The sequence below is a fragment of the Orcinus orca genome, chromosome 7 (assembly GCF_937001465.1).
Source record: "Orcinus orca chromosome 7, mOrcOrc1.1, whole genome shotgun sequence".
Lineage (NCBI taxonomy): Eukaryota > Metazoa > Chordata > Mammalia > Artiodactyla > Delphinidae > Orcinus > Orcinus orca.
In genome coordinates this window covers 88,061,572-88,077,301 of record NC_064565.1, presented here as the reverse complement: position 1 = coordinate 88,077,301, position 15,730 = coordinate 88,061,572, and the positions used below count along the sequence as shown (strand labels likewise).

The 15,730-nt window shown below is 34.0% G+C and overlaps 1 protein-coding gene across 2 annotated transcripts in view; it reads right to left on the bottom strand.

Annotated features, from left to right (window-relative positions):
* NBEAL1 (neurobeachin like 1) overlaps positions 1–15,730 on the bottom strand; it is a 178,415-nt gene that overhangs the window by 107,529 nt on the left and 55,156 nt on the right. Inside the window, exons 10-15 of one of the 2 annotated variants that reach the window (XM_049712339.1) lie at positions 9,604–9,690; positions 7,424–7,507; positions 4,199–4,297; positions 3,528–4,108; positions 2,052–2,184; positions 1,305–1,424 (exon numbers count right to left, since the gene is read on the bottom strand). In XM_049712339.1, coding sequence (XP_049568296.1) covers positions 1,305–1,424; positions 2,052–2,184; positions 3,528–4,108; positions 4,199–4,297; positions 7,424–7,507; positions 9,604–9,690 — 1,104 coding nt within the window. The remainder of the gene's footprint in view (positions 1–1,304; positions 1,425–2,051; positions 2,185–3,527; positions 4,109–4,198; positions 4,298–7,423; positions 7,508–9,603; positions 9,691–15,730) is intronic. The other variant, XM_049712338.1, reaches the window with a different exon arrangement.

The following is a 15,730-nucleotide window of genomic DNA, read 5'->3' as shown; positions in this document are numbered from 1 at the left end:
TTTGGATGCATTACTTTTATAACTCACTTTACATCCTTCCGTAAAGTTTGAATTTTTGATGAGTAATTAAATTTTAATTTTAATGAGTATTTAGTAAATACTCATTTACTAAATTTAATTTACTCATTTAATTTTATGCATTTAATTTTAATGAGTTTAATTTACTCATAATTTAATTTACTCATTTAATTTTAATGAGTATTTAGTAAAAGCTTTTTTACTTCACTATATTCTAAAGTAGAGAAAACCACCTTTCTCCCTTAAAATTTATAAGCAGAGAATTACACATCAGTATAATACTGCTAATTACAGATTATCCTGAAGTGATCATAGACATGAACAGCAACAAGAAATTACTGGAATCCTAGAAGGACTTGGAAAATAATCGAATCCATTCCATTATCTTCAGAAAAGGACCTTTCAAAAATGTCCAAAAATTCTCAAAGAACTTTCACACTAATGTTGCTTAAGAATCACCTCAGTAAATAAATTCTATCTTATCCCTAACTACAATGTAAATATTTAAGGTTTCTTCATTATTGTTTTAAAATCAATGAAAAATTCGACGATGGAAAAGAGTGCATCTAAATATCTGGTATACCTGGAGAGCTTTATTAAATGATCCTTTGTCCTGCTCTATTCAATTTCTTTGGCTTTCCTGTTATGAGTCTATTCTTCTAAGACTTTAATTACATTTGTTTCTTCCTTGAATTGTTTTTTTTATTATATGTTGTCTGACTTCATCTAATGATGACAGGCTAACAGAATTAAATATTAACTTACTATATCTTAGTATGCAGAAAACACTAAGACTTACAGGCACATATTTAGAATAAACAGAAGCTTATACATTAAACTGAAAAAATTTTCAAGAGTTTGCAATCAACTGGTCCCATAAAGAGTAGGTTAGGGACTTCCCTGGTGGTCCAGTGGTAAAGAATCCACCCTACAATGCAGGGGGTGCGGGTTCGATCCCTGCTCAGGGAACTGAGATCCCACAAGCCATGGGGCAACTAAGCCCGCGCGCCTCAATGGGAGAGCCCGCGTGTCGCAAGCTATAGAGCCCACACGCCCTGAAGCCCACATGCCCTGTCGCCCACGCGCGTCACAACTAGAGAGAGAAAACCCACACACCACAACTAGAGAGAACCCGTGTGCCTAAGGAAAGATCCTGTATGCCTCAACAAAGATCCCATGTGCTGCAACTAAGACCCGACACGACCACCCCGCAAAAAAAGGAAAATAAATAAATAATAAAATAAATATTTATTAAAAAAAAAAAAGAGTAGGTTAGATGTGCTTACTTCATTCGTGGCAGGAAATCTCAGAGGGGCAGAGACCTTCTGCTGTCCATTGTCATAGATATATACAAGGCTCTGACCAAAGGGCCTTTTTCCAGGCATGTGAACAATGGTTATGTTGTGCTGGTAAAGTAAAACATATATTTAAAAAGTAAAAATTACATTAAGTCTTTGCAATAACAAATGTTTTCAGAGTATTACTATATAACTAGTTTGTGTGAAAGGTAGAACAGTAAGTTTAAGCATAATTAAACGCTGATTAAAATGATGCTGTTAAAGTAACAATTTTGCCTGTAGTACTATAAAAGAGCTTCTGACTATTCTAGAAAATCTACACACAATTGTAACATAGTACCTTTTCTGCATTTTTCAAGTCTATGAGTGTTCTTTAGAATTAATGTTTCTAATGAGAAGCATTTTATTTTTTAAGAAAAGCAACAGAAATGCATTGTTTTTTAACAATTTCTGCTCTCATTTTAAATTGTAATTCAAAATCAAATTTGATTCTAGAAAACTTGAAAGAAATATAACATTTCAATCTAATTTTTTTAGCAGAAAAATGATTACCGCTGAGATTATGATAAATGGTATTAACTCCTTTATAGGTAAACTTCAACATGAATAGAACTTTAACATAAAATTAATCAACTCTCAACAAGCAGATGATAACACCTGATGTACACACACCAAACATGTGTTTTTTTAAAAGGAAAGAACCCAGAAGTTAGATGTGATGCCCTAAAGCCTTACCCAGAGGGAATCACAGAAACTGTGGTCAGGAAGCATAACTGTTGCATATTCTCTTTTCGTGCACACTGCCACAACCAACATACCTGAATGGGTAATAAAAGCTTCAAAACCCATGCCACTTCCTGTAAAAAAGCTAACAAAAGTATGTATTATCAGAACTTTTGAAGTCAGTTGTACAGTTTCATCATCACTGGGGCACACAAAACCATAACTTCACCATGAATATCTTTACAAAACACACTGTGGCTTACATTCTATTGTCACACACCATCAATCCCACCTTGCCTCAAAGTTGACTTTTAAATCTTTTTTGGGCATAGCAGTTTAGTAAATTATAAAAGGTAGCCTTATACACAGAATGCCATTAGCAAACTCTAGCAAAACTATAAACTTCCAAATCTTCAAAATTCTTCCAAATAAGATTCAGAAAGAATGAATAAAGTCTTAAAAAATCACAAGGCATATTAAAATGTATTAGTTACTGAAGTAACTATGTTTGGAAACACATAGGTTTTTCTGGTCCTTCATATAAATATATAGTAGCATCCTCAATAGAACAGAGAAATCACCATTCATTTTCAAGTTTACTATTCCTTTTTCCTCCACTTTTACAATAATTTTAAGAAGGAACTTTGTTTCCAAATTAGTTTCAGAACTTAACTAGCAAAATTTTGAGATATACAACTATTATTATGAAAGCAACAAAGCACTTATAATTAAACTGTGTACACCCTAAGGAGGAGAGGCTTCAGATAAATTGTTGTACATTTAAAAAGTAGATGCTTAGGACTTCCATGGTGGCGCAGTGGTTAAGAATCTGCCTGCCAATGCAGGGGACACAGTTTTGAGTCCTGGTATGGGAAGATCCCACATGCCGCAGAGCAACTAAGCCCGTGTACCGCAACTACTAAGCCTGCGCTCTAGAGCCCGCGAGCCACAACTACTGAGCCCGTGTGCCACAACTACTGAAGCCTGCACGCCTAGAGCCCATGCTCCGCAACAAGAGAAGCCACTGCAATGAGAAGCCCGTGCACCACAATGAAGAGTAGCCCCCACTCGCTGCAACTAGAGAAAGCCCGCGTGCAGCAACGAAGACCCAATGCAGCCATAAATAAATAAATAAAATAAAATAGGGGCTTCCCTGGTGGCGCAGTGGTTGAGAGTCCGCCTGCCGATGCAGAGGACACGGGTTTGTGCCCCGGTCCGGGAAGATCCCACATGCCGCGGAGCAGCTGGGCCCATGAGCCATGGCTGCTGAGCCTGCGCGTCTGGAGCCTATGCTCCGCAGCAGGAGAGGCACAACAGTGAGAGGCCCGCTACCGCAAAATAAATAAATAAAAATAAAATAAAAGTTTTTTAAAAAAAAAGGTATTCGAGGAATAAAAAAATAGATGCTTAGAAAAACGTTTTCCTGTTTAAGAATCACAGCATATATTATGACAGTATTCATTTATATTCCATAACTTGTACCAGTACCTGTATAATTGTTTTCTTTTTCCTCCTTTGTTAGCATTGCCAAGAGTCAACTGATCCTGATCTAAGCAAAACCAAGCATTGAAAGAAAAGGCAGACCCTGGCCATTTCTGTATGGAAGGCACAGAAATTCCTGCCATACTATGTGACAAATTAAAATACTGCAGTGCACTCTCTAGACTTTGTTTTCGGGCCATTGTCAGGATTGCTCGAGTTACAAGAGTGGTATAGGGGTGAATGTACTCGGATTCATCCACTCTCAACAATCTTAGTAGTTGACGGATTTCTTCTGAGCTCACTGACTGACTCCCCAATGAACCATGGAGTGCAATCAAGTTCTCAGCACAAGTTCGATGGAGGGAAGAATGGGAATTAAGGGTTTCAATGATTCTAATTCCCATGTTTGCATTGACACAAGTAGTTCGACTTTGCCTATTAATACAACAAATTCTTTTCAGCCAATCAGAGATGAAGATTTGCAGGTCATGGGATTCTAGCTCTGGAAGCCACTGGATAAGAAGCAAGAGAGGCTGGACATTACTAATGCCCAAAATTCCAACTGAAGTGTGATCACCCTCTACAGCCTGTAAAGCAACATAAGAGACAAAAGGTTAGTTACCATCTTTGATACAAAGATGATGGAACTTCTTCTAATAAAGCTCAAAAAAACTCACCATATTCATAAGTTCTTTAAGTAGTTCCAGTGGTGGCTGACCCAGTGATTTTAATACTTCAAACATATGTGTATAACCAATTCTTTCTTTAAATACTTCCTAAGAGAGGAGAAATCAATACATCAAAACAGATTTTCAAAGACTGAATTTGTTAGAATATTAAAAATGTTGAGTAATACCCATTTAAGTTAATTAACAATATTAAAAAGATTATGAGTTCAATATTTCTGTTTTCTTAAGTCAGGTGTCTTCATCTTAAATATATTCCATATACCTTCTGGAATACAATGCTACAATAAAATACCAAAATGTAAAACAAATGGAATTAGCAAAGACTGTGTATTATAAAATTGTTATACTACTTGCAGATCCCTTTACTTTCTTCACTTGATTTGTTATTAGTACAATATTACTTGAAATCAAAACAAAAATGGAGAAAAAGTGAGGAGACTTTAGGAATAAAGGAGTCAGTAGCCTCAAAGAACTAGATTAAAGACTCCTGGCAATTTTGAGTAGTGGCCAAAAAACCTGGGTACGGTTTTCCCTCTGCTCTTTGTATTGAGTTGGCCAAAAAGTGCCTTCGGTTTTTAAGTAAAAATAAAAGACACATTTTTCATTTTCTTCAAGAACTTTACTGAACAATGTATTCACCCTTTTGTTCCACTACCTTCTGCCATTTTTCAGGCAACTTCATAATTCCATCTTCCCAAGATTTTTACCTTTTTGATTAAAGAACTCTTCCAAATGCCTTTGACAGTCTTCTGGGGAATTGAAATTTTTTCCATTAAGAGAATTTTGTAAAGACCTAAATAAATGGAAATCTGAAGGTTCAATGTCTGGTGAATACGGCAGATGAATTAGAAACTCCCAGCCAAGCTATAACAGTTTTTGCCTGGTCATCAAAGAAACATGTGGTCTTGTGTTATCCTGATGGAAGATTATGCATTTTCTGTTGGCTAATTCCGGACGCTTTTTTGTCAGGTGCTGCTTTCAGTTGGTCTAATTGGGAGCAGTATTTGTTGGAATTAATCATTTGGTTTTCCGGAAGGAGCTCGTAATAGAGGACTCCCTTCCAATCCCACCATATACACAACCTCACCTTCTTTGGATGAAGACCGGCCTTTGGTGTGGTTGGTGGTGGTTCATTTCACTTGCCCCACAATCTCTTCCATTCCACATTGTTGTACAGTATCCACTTTTCATCACCCATCACAATTTGTTTTAAAAATGGAACGTTTTCATTACGTTTAAGTAGAGAATTGCATGCGGAAATACGGTCAAGAAGGTTTTTTCGCTCAACTTATGTGGAGCTCAAACATCAAAGCGATTCACATAACCAAGTTGGTGCAAATGGTTTTCAACACTTGATTTGGATATTTTGAGTATATCAGCTATCTCCGGCATATAACGTTGATTGTTCTCAATTAATGTCTCCATTTGATCACTATCAACTTCAACTGGTCTACCCAACCGTGGAGCATCATCCAGCAAGAAATCTCCAGCACAAAACTTCGCAAACCACTATTGACACATTCGATCAGTCACAGCACCTTCTCCATACACTGCACAAATCCTTTTTTTGCATTTCGGTTGCGTTTTTACCTTTCTTGAAATAATAAAGCATAATATGCCGAAAATGTTGCTTTTGTTCTTCCATCTTCAATATTAAAATGGCTATACAAAAATTCACCAATTTTGTTAAGTCCTTTTTAAAATGCACTCTGATATGACAGGTGTCATACAATCTAGCAAAACTGTTTCAAATGAAGTTAAAGACAACTAAGTGCTACTAGAGCCATCTCATGGGAAAAAAATGAACGAACCTTTTGGCCAACCCAATATCTAAATGGTCTAAATTATCTGGAGCACAAAGTTCAATTTAATAAGCTCTAAGTCACACTTGGACTAGTGGGTACCAAAAGCCATAACGTAAAATGTAAAGAACACAAAAAAAACTAGCAATGCTAAATTGGTCCAGTAAGTTAGGCAAAAATATATACACTCATTATAAAATCAAAAGATTTAAACAAGTATGACTAGTTGTCTCTAGGAAGGGGAATTAGTTGACTGTGGGCCAAGGATAGGAAAAAAGTCTTTTTTCAAAAAGCATTTTAAAAAATAATCTTTCGAATTTTAAGCCATGCAACACATAACATAGTTTAAAAAATTATATTTAAAAAAGACCTGGACATCATTTCAGGTTTGAATTTCACAATACAGTATAGGTAATCCATTATATTCATAAACCAATTACTTAGAACTTAAAATAATTTTTTCCTTAAGTAACTATTATAAATGGAGATTAGACTTCCATGCCAGCCTGTGAGAGTTGTAAAAGCCTATTCAGCAGGAATTTAACCATGAGTTATATATAGCAGCATTTATAGGGAAAGTCAGTCTCCTAACAAAAACCAATAGAAAGTAAGAAATACAACTGAAAGCATGGCTTAGGGAACAAGGAATAATTCATTTATTTCTGGTACTAAATGAAATATATTAGAAGTGGTGGATAAGAAGGTAAAATGGTAAAAATAATTATAGACACATACTTATTAAGCACTTACCTTGTGCCTGGCACTCTGCTTACCATTTTACACAGATGATGTCACTAATCCTTAAAAGTACTCAGTGGGAAAACTACTAGCACAGAATCAGCATAAGTGGACTGCAGGGCAGAGTCAGTGGTAGTGAATGAGAAGGGAAAGAAAATCCTGAGGGTCAGTGACTACAAACAAAGAAGCAGAATTTCCAAGGCCATCTGGAAAAACAAGTCCCAAATTGACAGGGCTGTTCACATGTGAAAATTTTTCATATTCTAGATGGTCATAAACTGACCAAATAGTGAAAGAGTGATCATTTTATTAATGAAGAAAAATTATGATATAAAATTTAATTCTTTAAATGCACTAATCAAATAATCACTTAAAATGATCCTTTCAACATTTCAACACCAGTGCTCTCTTCCCATTCGTTGACTGATGCTGTAAATCCCTAGAGCTTGCAGTCAGTCATCAATGCTTTAAATAATCCCAAAGTACTGCCCATAGGCATCTGTCTTTTAAATTATTGGCAAAGTGACTCCTACACAAAGATGAGATATTTTGTGAATTATTTCATGAGTGAAACCTTATGTATTTTATACTTTCATACATTACTTTGGGAATTATATAGTGAAAACAGGTATATCTATGATAACATTTTAGAGCTTGAGGACATATGTTTTACCTTAGCAGCTGGAGATTTGTTCATTACTGCTGTCAAAGCCTGAATGGTTGACACAGCCAAACAATCCAACTGTACCTGAAACACCTACCAGAGGAGGAAGAAAAGGTAAGAAATTAACAAATGTGTTCAAGATTTGTATTCAGTTAGGAAGCCTTTCTTCTGAAAACCTCAAAAAAATATTTAACATGCAATACATTCCTCTTCCAATGAAATGGATCTCTGAAACACTAAAACCTGTAAGAAAAGTTACATACTTGACAGAAAATAAGCCATATGTCAAGAAGAATAAAGTTACATTCACTCATTATATTAAAATGCTTTGAGGAGGAAAAAACCCACCAAGCTTAAACATGCTTTTAAAAAGTAATGGACAATCTCAAGAGGAAGGGAGGGAGGGCTATCATGGGAAATTCTTGTATGTTTTAATTTTCCTTCAAAAATACACTTGAAACTTCCTAGGTTAAAATTTCATTAGCATGTATAATAAGATGTCTAAAACAGTCTTATCTATATAGTTTCCAAACCCTGTGTTATAAGTGAAATGGTATGTGCATTTATCAATCAATCACATTTGCAAACAATAACATACATCTATTTTTATATAAAATGCAGAAATTTGAGGCAGAACAGAAAATGAAATATGTATCTATAAGCACTGTCATGTTTTTGAGAAGGCAAGCTTTAATGCCAGAAGTTGTAAGAAAAAATAAATACCAGCTCCATTTTGTCTATTTCTGTTTAAGCTTCATTATAAAGAAGAGATGTGTTAAATTTCAGGGCAGTACATTCATAGAAAAAGAAACAAAAACAAAAACAAAATAGAACATCAACAATGTAAAAAAACTGAACGTGAATGTTATATCAACAGACTTAGTCAACCATGAAAGCATAGTGTGAGGACTAGAAAGTTGTAAAAATTACCCCAAAATCTGCTTTTGGTAATATATTACTATGACTTGAAGCTCGTTACCCCACAAATAGAATTTTCCTCTCTGCCTCCCACTAAAAATGATCTGAGTAAAGGGGGACTGATTAGATCTTTGTCATTGTGAGCTCAGCTCTATCATTTTCAGGCAAGTTATTTAAGCTGGTATCTTGGTTTTTGTTGATGTTGTTTGTTTATTAAACATTATTACATAAAATAAACATATTACATGTGTAATAAACATCATATGCATTAAACATTCTGCATACAGAATATCATACAACTAAGATTTTTTTTCTTTACTTTATTGAAGAGGACTAGGCATCACAGTACCTATAATCAGGAACACTAATTGTCAACCTCTAAGAGATTATTATAACATTTTATAAATCTATATAAGAAGACTTTAAGAGGGACTAACACTTATATGGAAATCCAGAACGGTAGCCTGTAATTGATATTTGACATCCAGAAGAGAATAGATTATCATGTCTCTTTTTATACCACAGCTCTATTTATACACCTGGACATTAAGATAACGCTAATAATATGTGAATAAAAGATATCACATAAGCTCTCTCACATTCTGGGAAAGACAAATAACAAAGCAATTTTTATAGGTAGTTTCTGCCAAACTAAATTGCTTAATGTATTGTGAAAAGCAAGATAAATTGTATATGTCTGCCTTATACCCGTGTAAAGGTGAGTTTTTAGAAAAGAAAAAAGTTAAATTTTATGCTAAATTAAGACTCAAAGAGCTCGGCATCTTCTTCCCTTCCTCCAAGATTTGAGTTGTCCATTGAATTATAATAATCATTTGTCAACAAGAGGCAAAGAATCAAGATATTAAAACTGATCAGACATATTCACGAACAAAGCCCTAAGGTCCCAATACACCATAATGCTTAGAAAAAGAAGCCCCCAAAATATGGAGTCATCACTAGGTGGACAGCACTGATATTGGGATTCCATTCCTGTACTTTGTATTTCCTCAAACTGAAAAGAAGACACACATACATAGATGGAATCCTGTCAATCGATCGTTTATATCCCTCATCAAGATTTCAATATATTTATCTTTTAGATGAAAGCATTTATTTTTAAATTTTTAAACAATTTTCAAAAATAATTAATGAAGATTAGAAATAGGTAATGTTTGTATACTTTAAAACATAAGAAGAAAAGTACAGGAATAGGTGCTCCCATTGACTGATTTTGGACTTCAGCTGAAACAAGATGCAGGCTTTGTAGATACCTGGTCCTCATTCATTTCTGTCAGTAATTTGTTGGCAAGGTCTTTCTCGTTCTTGTCTGCCACCTTACTGTTAGCATTTAAAAATAGCTGTTAAAAACAGAGACAAGAATAATGGAGAAAGAACATTAAATTGTTACCTATAAGCAGAAGTGAAGCTTAAATGGATTTCCATATCTCTTGAAATAAATCCAAGAATCCACTCATGAAGTATACCACTCTTAAAATGACAATCAACTGTCCACTTTTTGGGTTACTAACTAACATTAGTTCATAAACTATGCAATTAATTATCATTTATTTCTCTCTGAAACTCAAAAGTTACCAAAATAAGAAACAACAGCAATAATTAAATAATTATTAGGAATACTTAGTTAATATTCCTGAATTCTTAAAGAATCAGCAGAGAATGACTCATAGAAGAGAAGGAAACTGCTATTGAGACAGACTAAAGATACTGTAGTAAATAATGTATAGTAAGGGTTCTGCAGCCACATAGGTGTGTGAAATGCTATTAAACTAACTTTAAAAAGGGGTCTTTCTGGAAATGCTCCTCAGAGTCTCGAATATGCTAATGTGTACTTTGACAAGGGAGGTCAGTGTGTAGTATTTCCCAAATTTATCTGACCACACATTTTGTTAAAAATTTTGTTAAAATTATTGATAATTTCTCCAAAATTATCAAGAGTTGAGCATAATTTATATTACTCTGTACAGTAGAAAGATGGATTAGGATTACCTCTGACATACATTGAGACTGCCCTTTTCTGAAAGAAATGAAAGAATCAAGTAGTTTGGCTTGCATAAATAAAACCCAGCATCCCAAAAGATCTCAGTCAGTTTGGGTAAAGAGGAAAATAATTCAAATGAGAGTGAAAAGGGAGAGAAAGTTAGATTTATAAAGGGATTTATCAAGAGCATCCTAAGAAGGAAGTTCTTCTTAGGAACTACTATCATTTCAGAAATTGAAAACAAAAATCCAGTAATGCGCTGAAAAAATGCAATATAAAATAAAATGGATAATAGTAAGGTATGCAAGAGCATAAGTAACGCTAAACCTAAAAACAGATTAGTGTACACAATACAGGCTTTGGAATCAGAAACCTGCATTTGAATCTTGGTTCTGCTACTTATAAGCTGTCTGGTTTTAAGGAAAACTACTTAAATTCTCCGAGTTTGTTTTCTCAGAAATGAAAAGAATAAGATATCATGAAATTGGCGTGCAGATTAAATGAGATAATCCATGTTAGGTTATTAGCCTAGAAACTGGCATACAACAAGGGTGAAATAAATGAAAGCTGGTATTATTATTATCAGCAAAGATTTTAAAACAGTAATATTCCATATTGTCTAGGTGCAATAACACAGGACTGCTCAAAACTGATGAAAGTAAAAATAAGTAAAGTCTTTCCAGAAAGCAATCCATATCAAGATTCTTTTAAAAAGTTCTTACTCTTTAAGTCAGTAATTGTATTTCTAGGAATCTACTCAAAGAAACAGTCAGAAATTGACACTAAGATTTTGGAAAAGAAATGCTCACTTCAATTCTGTTTACAACAGCAAAAAATTAGAAACCAGTCAAGTATCAACATAATAGAATACGTTAATAAATTATGGTTCATCCATAGGTTGAAAGAGAAATCCTCAAATTTTCTGGTCTAAAGACCCCTTAACACTCTTTAAAAAATTACTGAGAACCCCAATGAACTGAACTTTTATTTATGTGGGTTACATCTATCAATATTTACCATATCAGAAATTAAAATCAAGGCGTTTAAAAAATATTTATTTATTCAAAAAATAAATCCATTACAAGTTTATATAAAAACATGTTTAGGAAAAATAACTATATTTTCCAAAATATACCTTAGTGAGGATGGCACTGCTTTTACATTTTTGCAAATCTCTTTAAATGTCTGACTTAAGATAAGACAGATGAACTCTCCTATCTGCTTTTTTTTTTTTTTTTTTTTGCGGTACGCGGGCCTCTCACTGTGGTGGCCTCTGCCGTTGCGGACCACAGGCTCCGGACGCGCAGGCTCAGCGGCCATGGCTCACAGCCCTAGCCGCTCCGCGGCATGTGGGATCTTCCCGGACTGGGGCACGAATCCGTGTTCCCTGCATCGGCAGGCGGACTCTCAACCACTGTGCCACCAGGGAAGCCCTCCTATCTGCTTTTGCGTTCAAACTTTTATAATGTTGTTTTGGTTACAGTTTAAGAAGAAAATTAACTTCAAAAAGAAATTTTGTTAAGATTAGACTTCGCAGACTCCCTAAAATGATCTTGGGGATCCCATACTTTGAGAACTGCTGTGTTGAAATACCTGCAGTCATTAAAAGCAATCTTCTGAAAAATATGATGGCATATGGAAAGACTCATGATATAACACAATTAAAAGCAGAATAAAAAAATATTCAGTAGTATTCCAATTTTGTAAAGGAAAATACATCCACATTAAAAATATATATGCAAATAATATGTATATTTTGCAACATTTTAAATACTATATATATGCTTTGTAAAAAAATATTTTTATGCTTTTTTCCTCCAAAATCTCTATATTGATTGTGTATTGTTCTAGAAGATAAATAAATATCTATTTTTTAAAAAATGAAAAGAAACTTGCTCAAGGTCACTAAGACAATGTGTATAAATCCAGACAGATTTGATTCCCAAAGTCAGGCTTTCAACTACACCATTTTGTCTATTCAATACTAACAATCTTTTCCATAAAGTATCCCTTGGTTGCTCCTTTCATAAATTCTCATTCTTACTAAGACTGTCATGATGATAAATTTGTTGTAGTTGATTTTAAGGAGTAGATGTGGAGAAGAAAGAGAAGAAATTAAAGAAAACAAATCAAAGAAGATGAGCGACACCACAATATCAAAAGCTTTCCAGAATCTTATGACTTAAGTCCTCAAATGGAACTTTATATATTTACAATATATTTTTGAAAAAATGATTTCAACTAGCAAAGTGCTAAAGTCCATGTAATGGTTTTGAATTCTACTCTTTGCTACTAGAAATTTGCTGTTATTTTCTTCACATTAATTCAAATATTTTTGAACAGCTTAAAAAAAAGTACATTAACTCAAAGCATATCCCCCTTTCAAAATTCAATATAGTAAAACAAAATAATTCTTAAATATTTAAAGTTCATCATACCTATCATAAAAGTTAAATATATGATTTCATGGAACTGTATTTTAAATATGTTATAGTATGATGAAACTCATTTTGACAAGCCCTGAAGTCTTTACACAAATATTCAAGGAAATTAATGTGTACTTAAACTGGTTGGTGCATCTCATGCAAAAAGAAGGCATAGAAACTGCAACAGTCACCCTAAAGATTTCTGTGTAATTCATAAATTGTTTATGACACTTTAAGCGTTAGTTGATAATGCTTCCAATGGGTCTGAATATTTAAATGAGGAATTGTCTTGATTCTGTATTACTGTATAAAAGAGTAAATGATTCATTCCTTATTAACAAATAACAATTTAAACAGAAATCAATCATAGACATCTGTAGCATTCTATAACACATCTGGGAACTTAAGTTTTCACAAGATGCCAAACATTTTTATATATTCATAAATCATATCACCTCTCTCCATCAAACATGTTTGTATATACAGTAAATAAAACCTATAATTCTCTTATATTTAGTGCACAGAAAACATTTTTTCTACTGACTAAACAGTGACCTTAAGTACCAGTAATACAGTTACAAAACTACATATAACAATGAACTTAGGGTCAGAATACCTGGGTAAGAAATCCTACCTCCATCATATATTAGTGTTAAACCCTGGGCTAATCACTTAATCTCTTAGGACACATTTCCTCATTACTATAATAAAAGAGTTGGGCAGTTTATTTCAAACGTTCCCCCTTGTTTTTATTATTTTAAAATTTTTTTATTAAATCATCTTAACTAATTTATTATATTTTTTAATAAGTTTATTTATTTAATTTATTTTATTTTTGGCTGCGTTGGGTCTTCGTTGCTGCATGCAGGCTTTTCTCTGGTTGCAGTGAGCAGAGGCTACTCTTGGTTGCAGTGCACGGGCTCTGGGATGCGGGTTTCAGTAACTCTGGCATGTGGGCTCAGTAGTTGTGGGACACGGGCTTAGTTGCTCCACGCATGTGGGATCTTCCTGGACCAGGGGTCGAACCCGTGTCCCCTGCATTAGCAGGCAGATTCTTAACCACTGTGCCACCAGTGAAGGCCCCCCCCTTGTTTTTAAAACTTAATGAGTCCAGATGTGGCACATATATACAATGGAATATTACTCGGCCATAAAAAGGAATGAAACTGAGTTATCTGTAGTGAGGCAGATGGACCTAGAGACTGTCATTCAGAGTGAAGTAAGTCAGAAAGAGAAAAACAAATACCGTATGCTAACACATATATATGGAATCTTAAAAAAAAAAAAGGTCATGAAGAACCTAGGGGCAAGACGGGAATAAAGATGCAGACCTACTAGAGAATGAACTTGAGGATACAGGGAGGTGGAAGGGTAAGCTGGGACAAAGTGAGAGAGTGGCATGGACATATATACACTACCAAACGTAAAATAGATAGCTAGTGGGAAGTAGCCGCATAGCACAGGGAGATCAGCTCAGTGCTTTGTGACCACCTAGAGGGGTGGGAGGGAGGGAGATGCAAGAGGGAAGAGATATGGGGACATATGTATATGTATAACTGATTCACTTCGTTATAAAACAGAAACTAACACACCACTGTAAAGCAATTATACTCCAATAAAGATGTTAAAAAAAAAAAAAAACACTTAATGAGTCTAAAGTTTAGTGAGGAATCTACAGGGAGTCTGACTAGAATATTCCACAAATAAAGACTACTGCCAGGAGAGAAGGCTCAGGTCCCAAAGCCTAGTTTTCCCCTCTGAAATTGGTTTCTTCGCTACCATTTCCTGTTTCAAAACAAAATGTGATAAATGGTAACAAATAATTAAATTTTAAAATGGTATGACTACCAGCAAGTTTCTAGATCTAAATGATAAGAAACTTTGGCTTATAACATAGAAGAGTAAATATTAGCTCACCATCATGACTGCTATGTCGAACAGTTCTGTATTTTTAAAAAAGATACTGCTGACCATGATATGATAGAGATTTTTAATTATGTCTTAGTTTCATATACTGTATAAATGCACATGTGAGATCTTGCCTTTATTACTGAAGTTGTCTTTATAACTGATAAAGCCACGCTGCATTTTTACAACAAACAGAAGGTTTTATAAACATTTCTCTTATGCTGCTTTCACCTCCCTAGGATTTCTTTCCCAAGAATGATTTTTAAAAGGCGGACAGAGAGATCTTGACTCTACAGTGATAATTTGGTACTTCTGTTGACTTCATAAATATTCATTATGACTTACTTTACCAATATATTATTTCCTATTTTATGCTATTCTTCACAATTTTACTATAAGTTAAGCAATATAGTGACATAAATGTTTTCAAGGATACCCCTCCTAACAGAGTGGAAAAATTCAAGGAGCTGACGTTAAAATTCTTATTCTGGAATATTCTCACAGAATCAGAAGGGACCCCCAGTATTTTTCAACAGGGAATTCATGAAAGGAATATTTCAAATAGAAAGGTAAAAGCTCTTTGAAGTAGTTTTACTTTCAAAGGCTTCTCAAGAAGGTTTCTGGTACCATCTTGAAATTTATGGAAACATATAATAATCAGAGATATTAGTTATTATGTACTTACACACAAATCTGCTACAAGTGTAAATTAGTAAAAACTTTTAAAAATAAGCAAATTGGAAGTATACATCAAGAACCTTAATAGTATTTTTATTTTTCTACTTTTCTACATTTTCCACTTATAAGTTTACACACAATGTTCCCTACTTAAAAAAATTTATGCCCTTTGAGCTAATAATTGTACTAGAAATAGAATTCTGTTCTATGAAACTTTAAAGAGTTATGTAATCACAAACAAAATTGGAAACAAATTAAGAATTTACCAATAGGGAATAATTAAGTAAGCTATGGTACATCCACTCAATATAATAACATGTAAATATTAAAATCATAACACATGAAAATGCTAATGAAATAATCTTAAGTGAAACAAAAGTGTAAAAA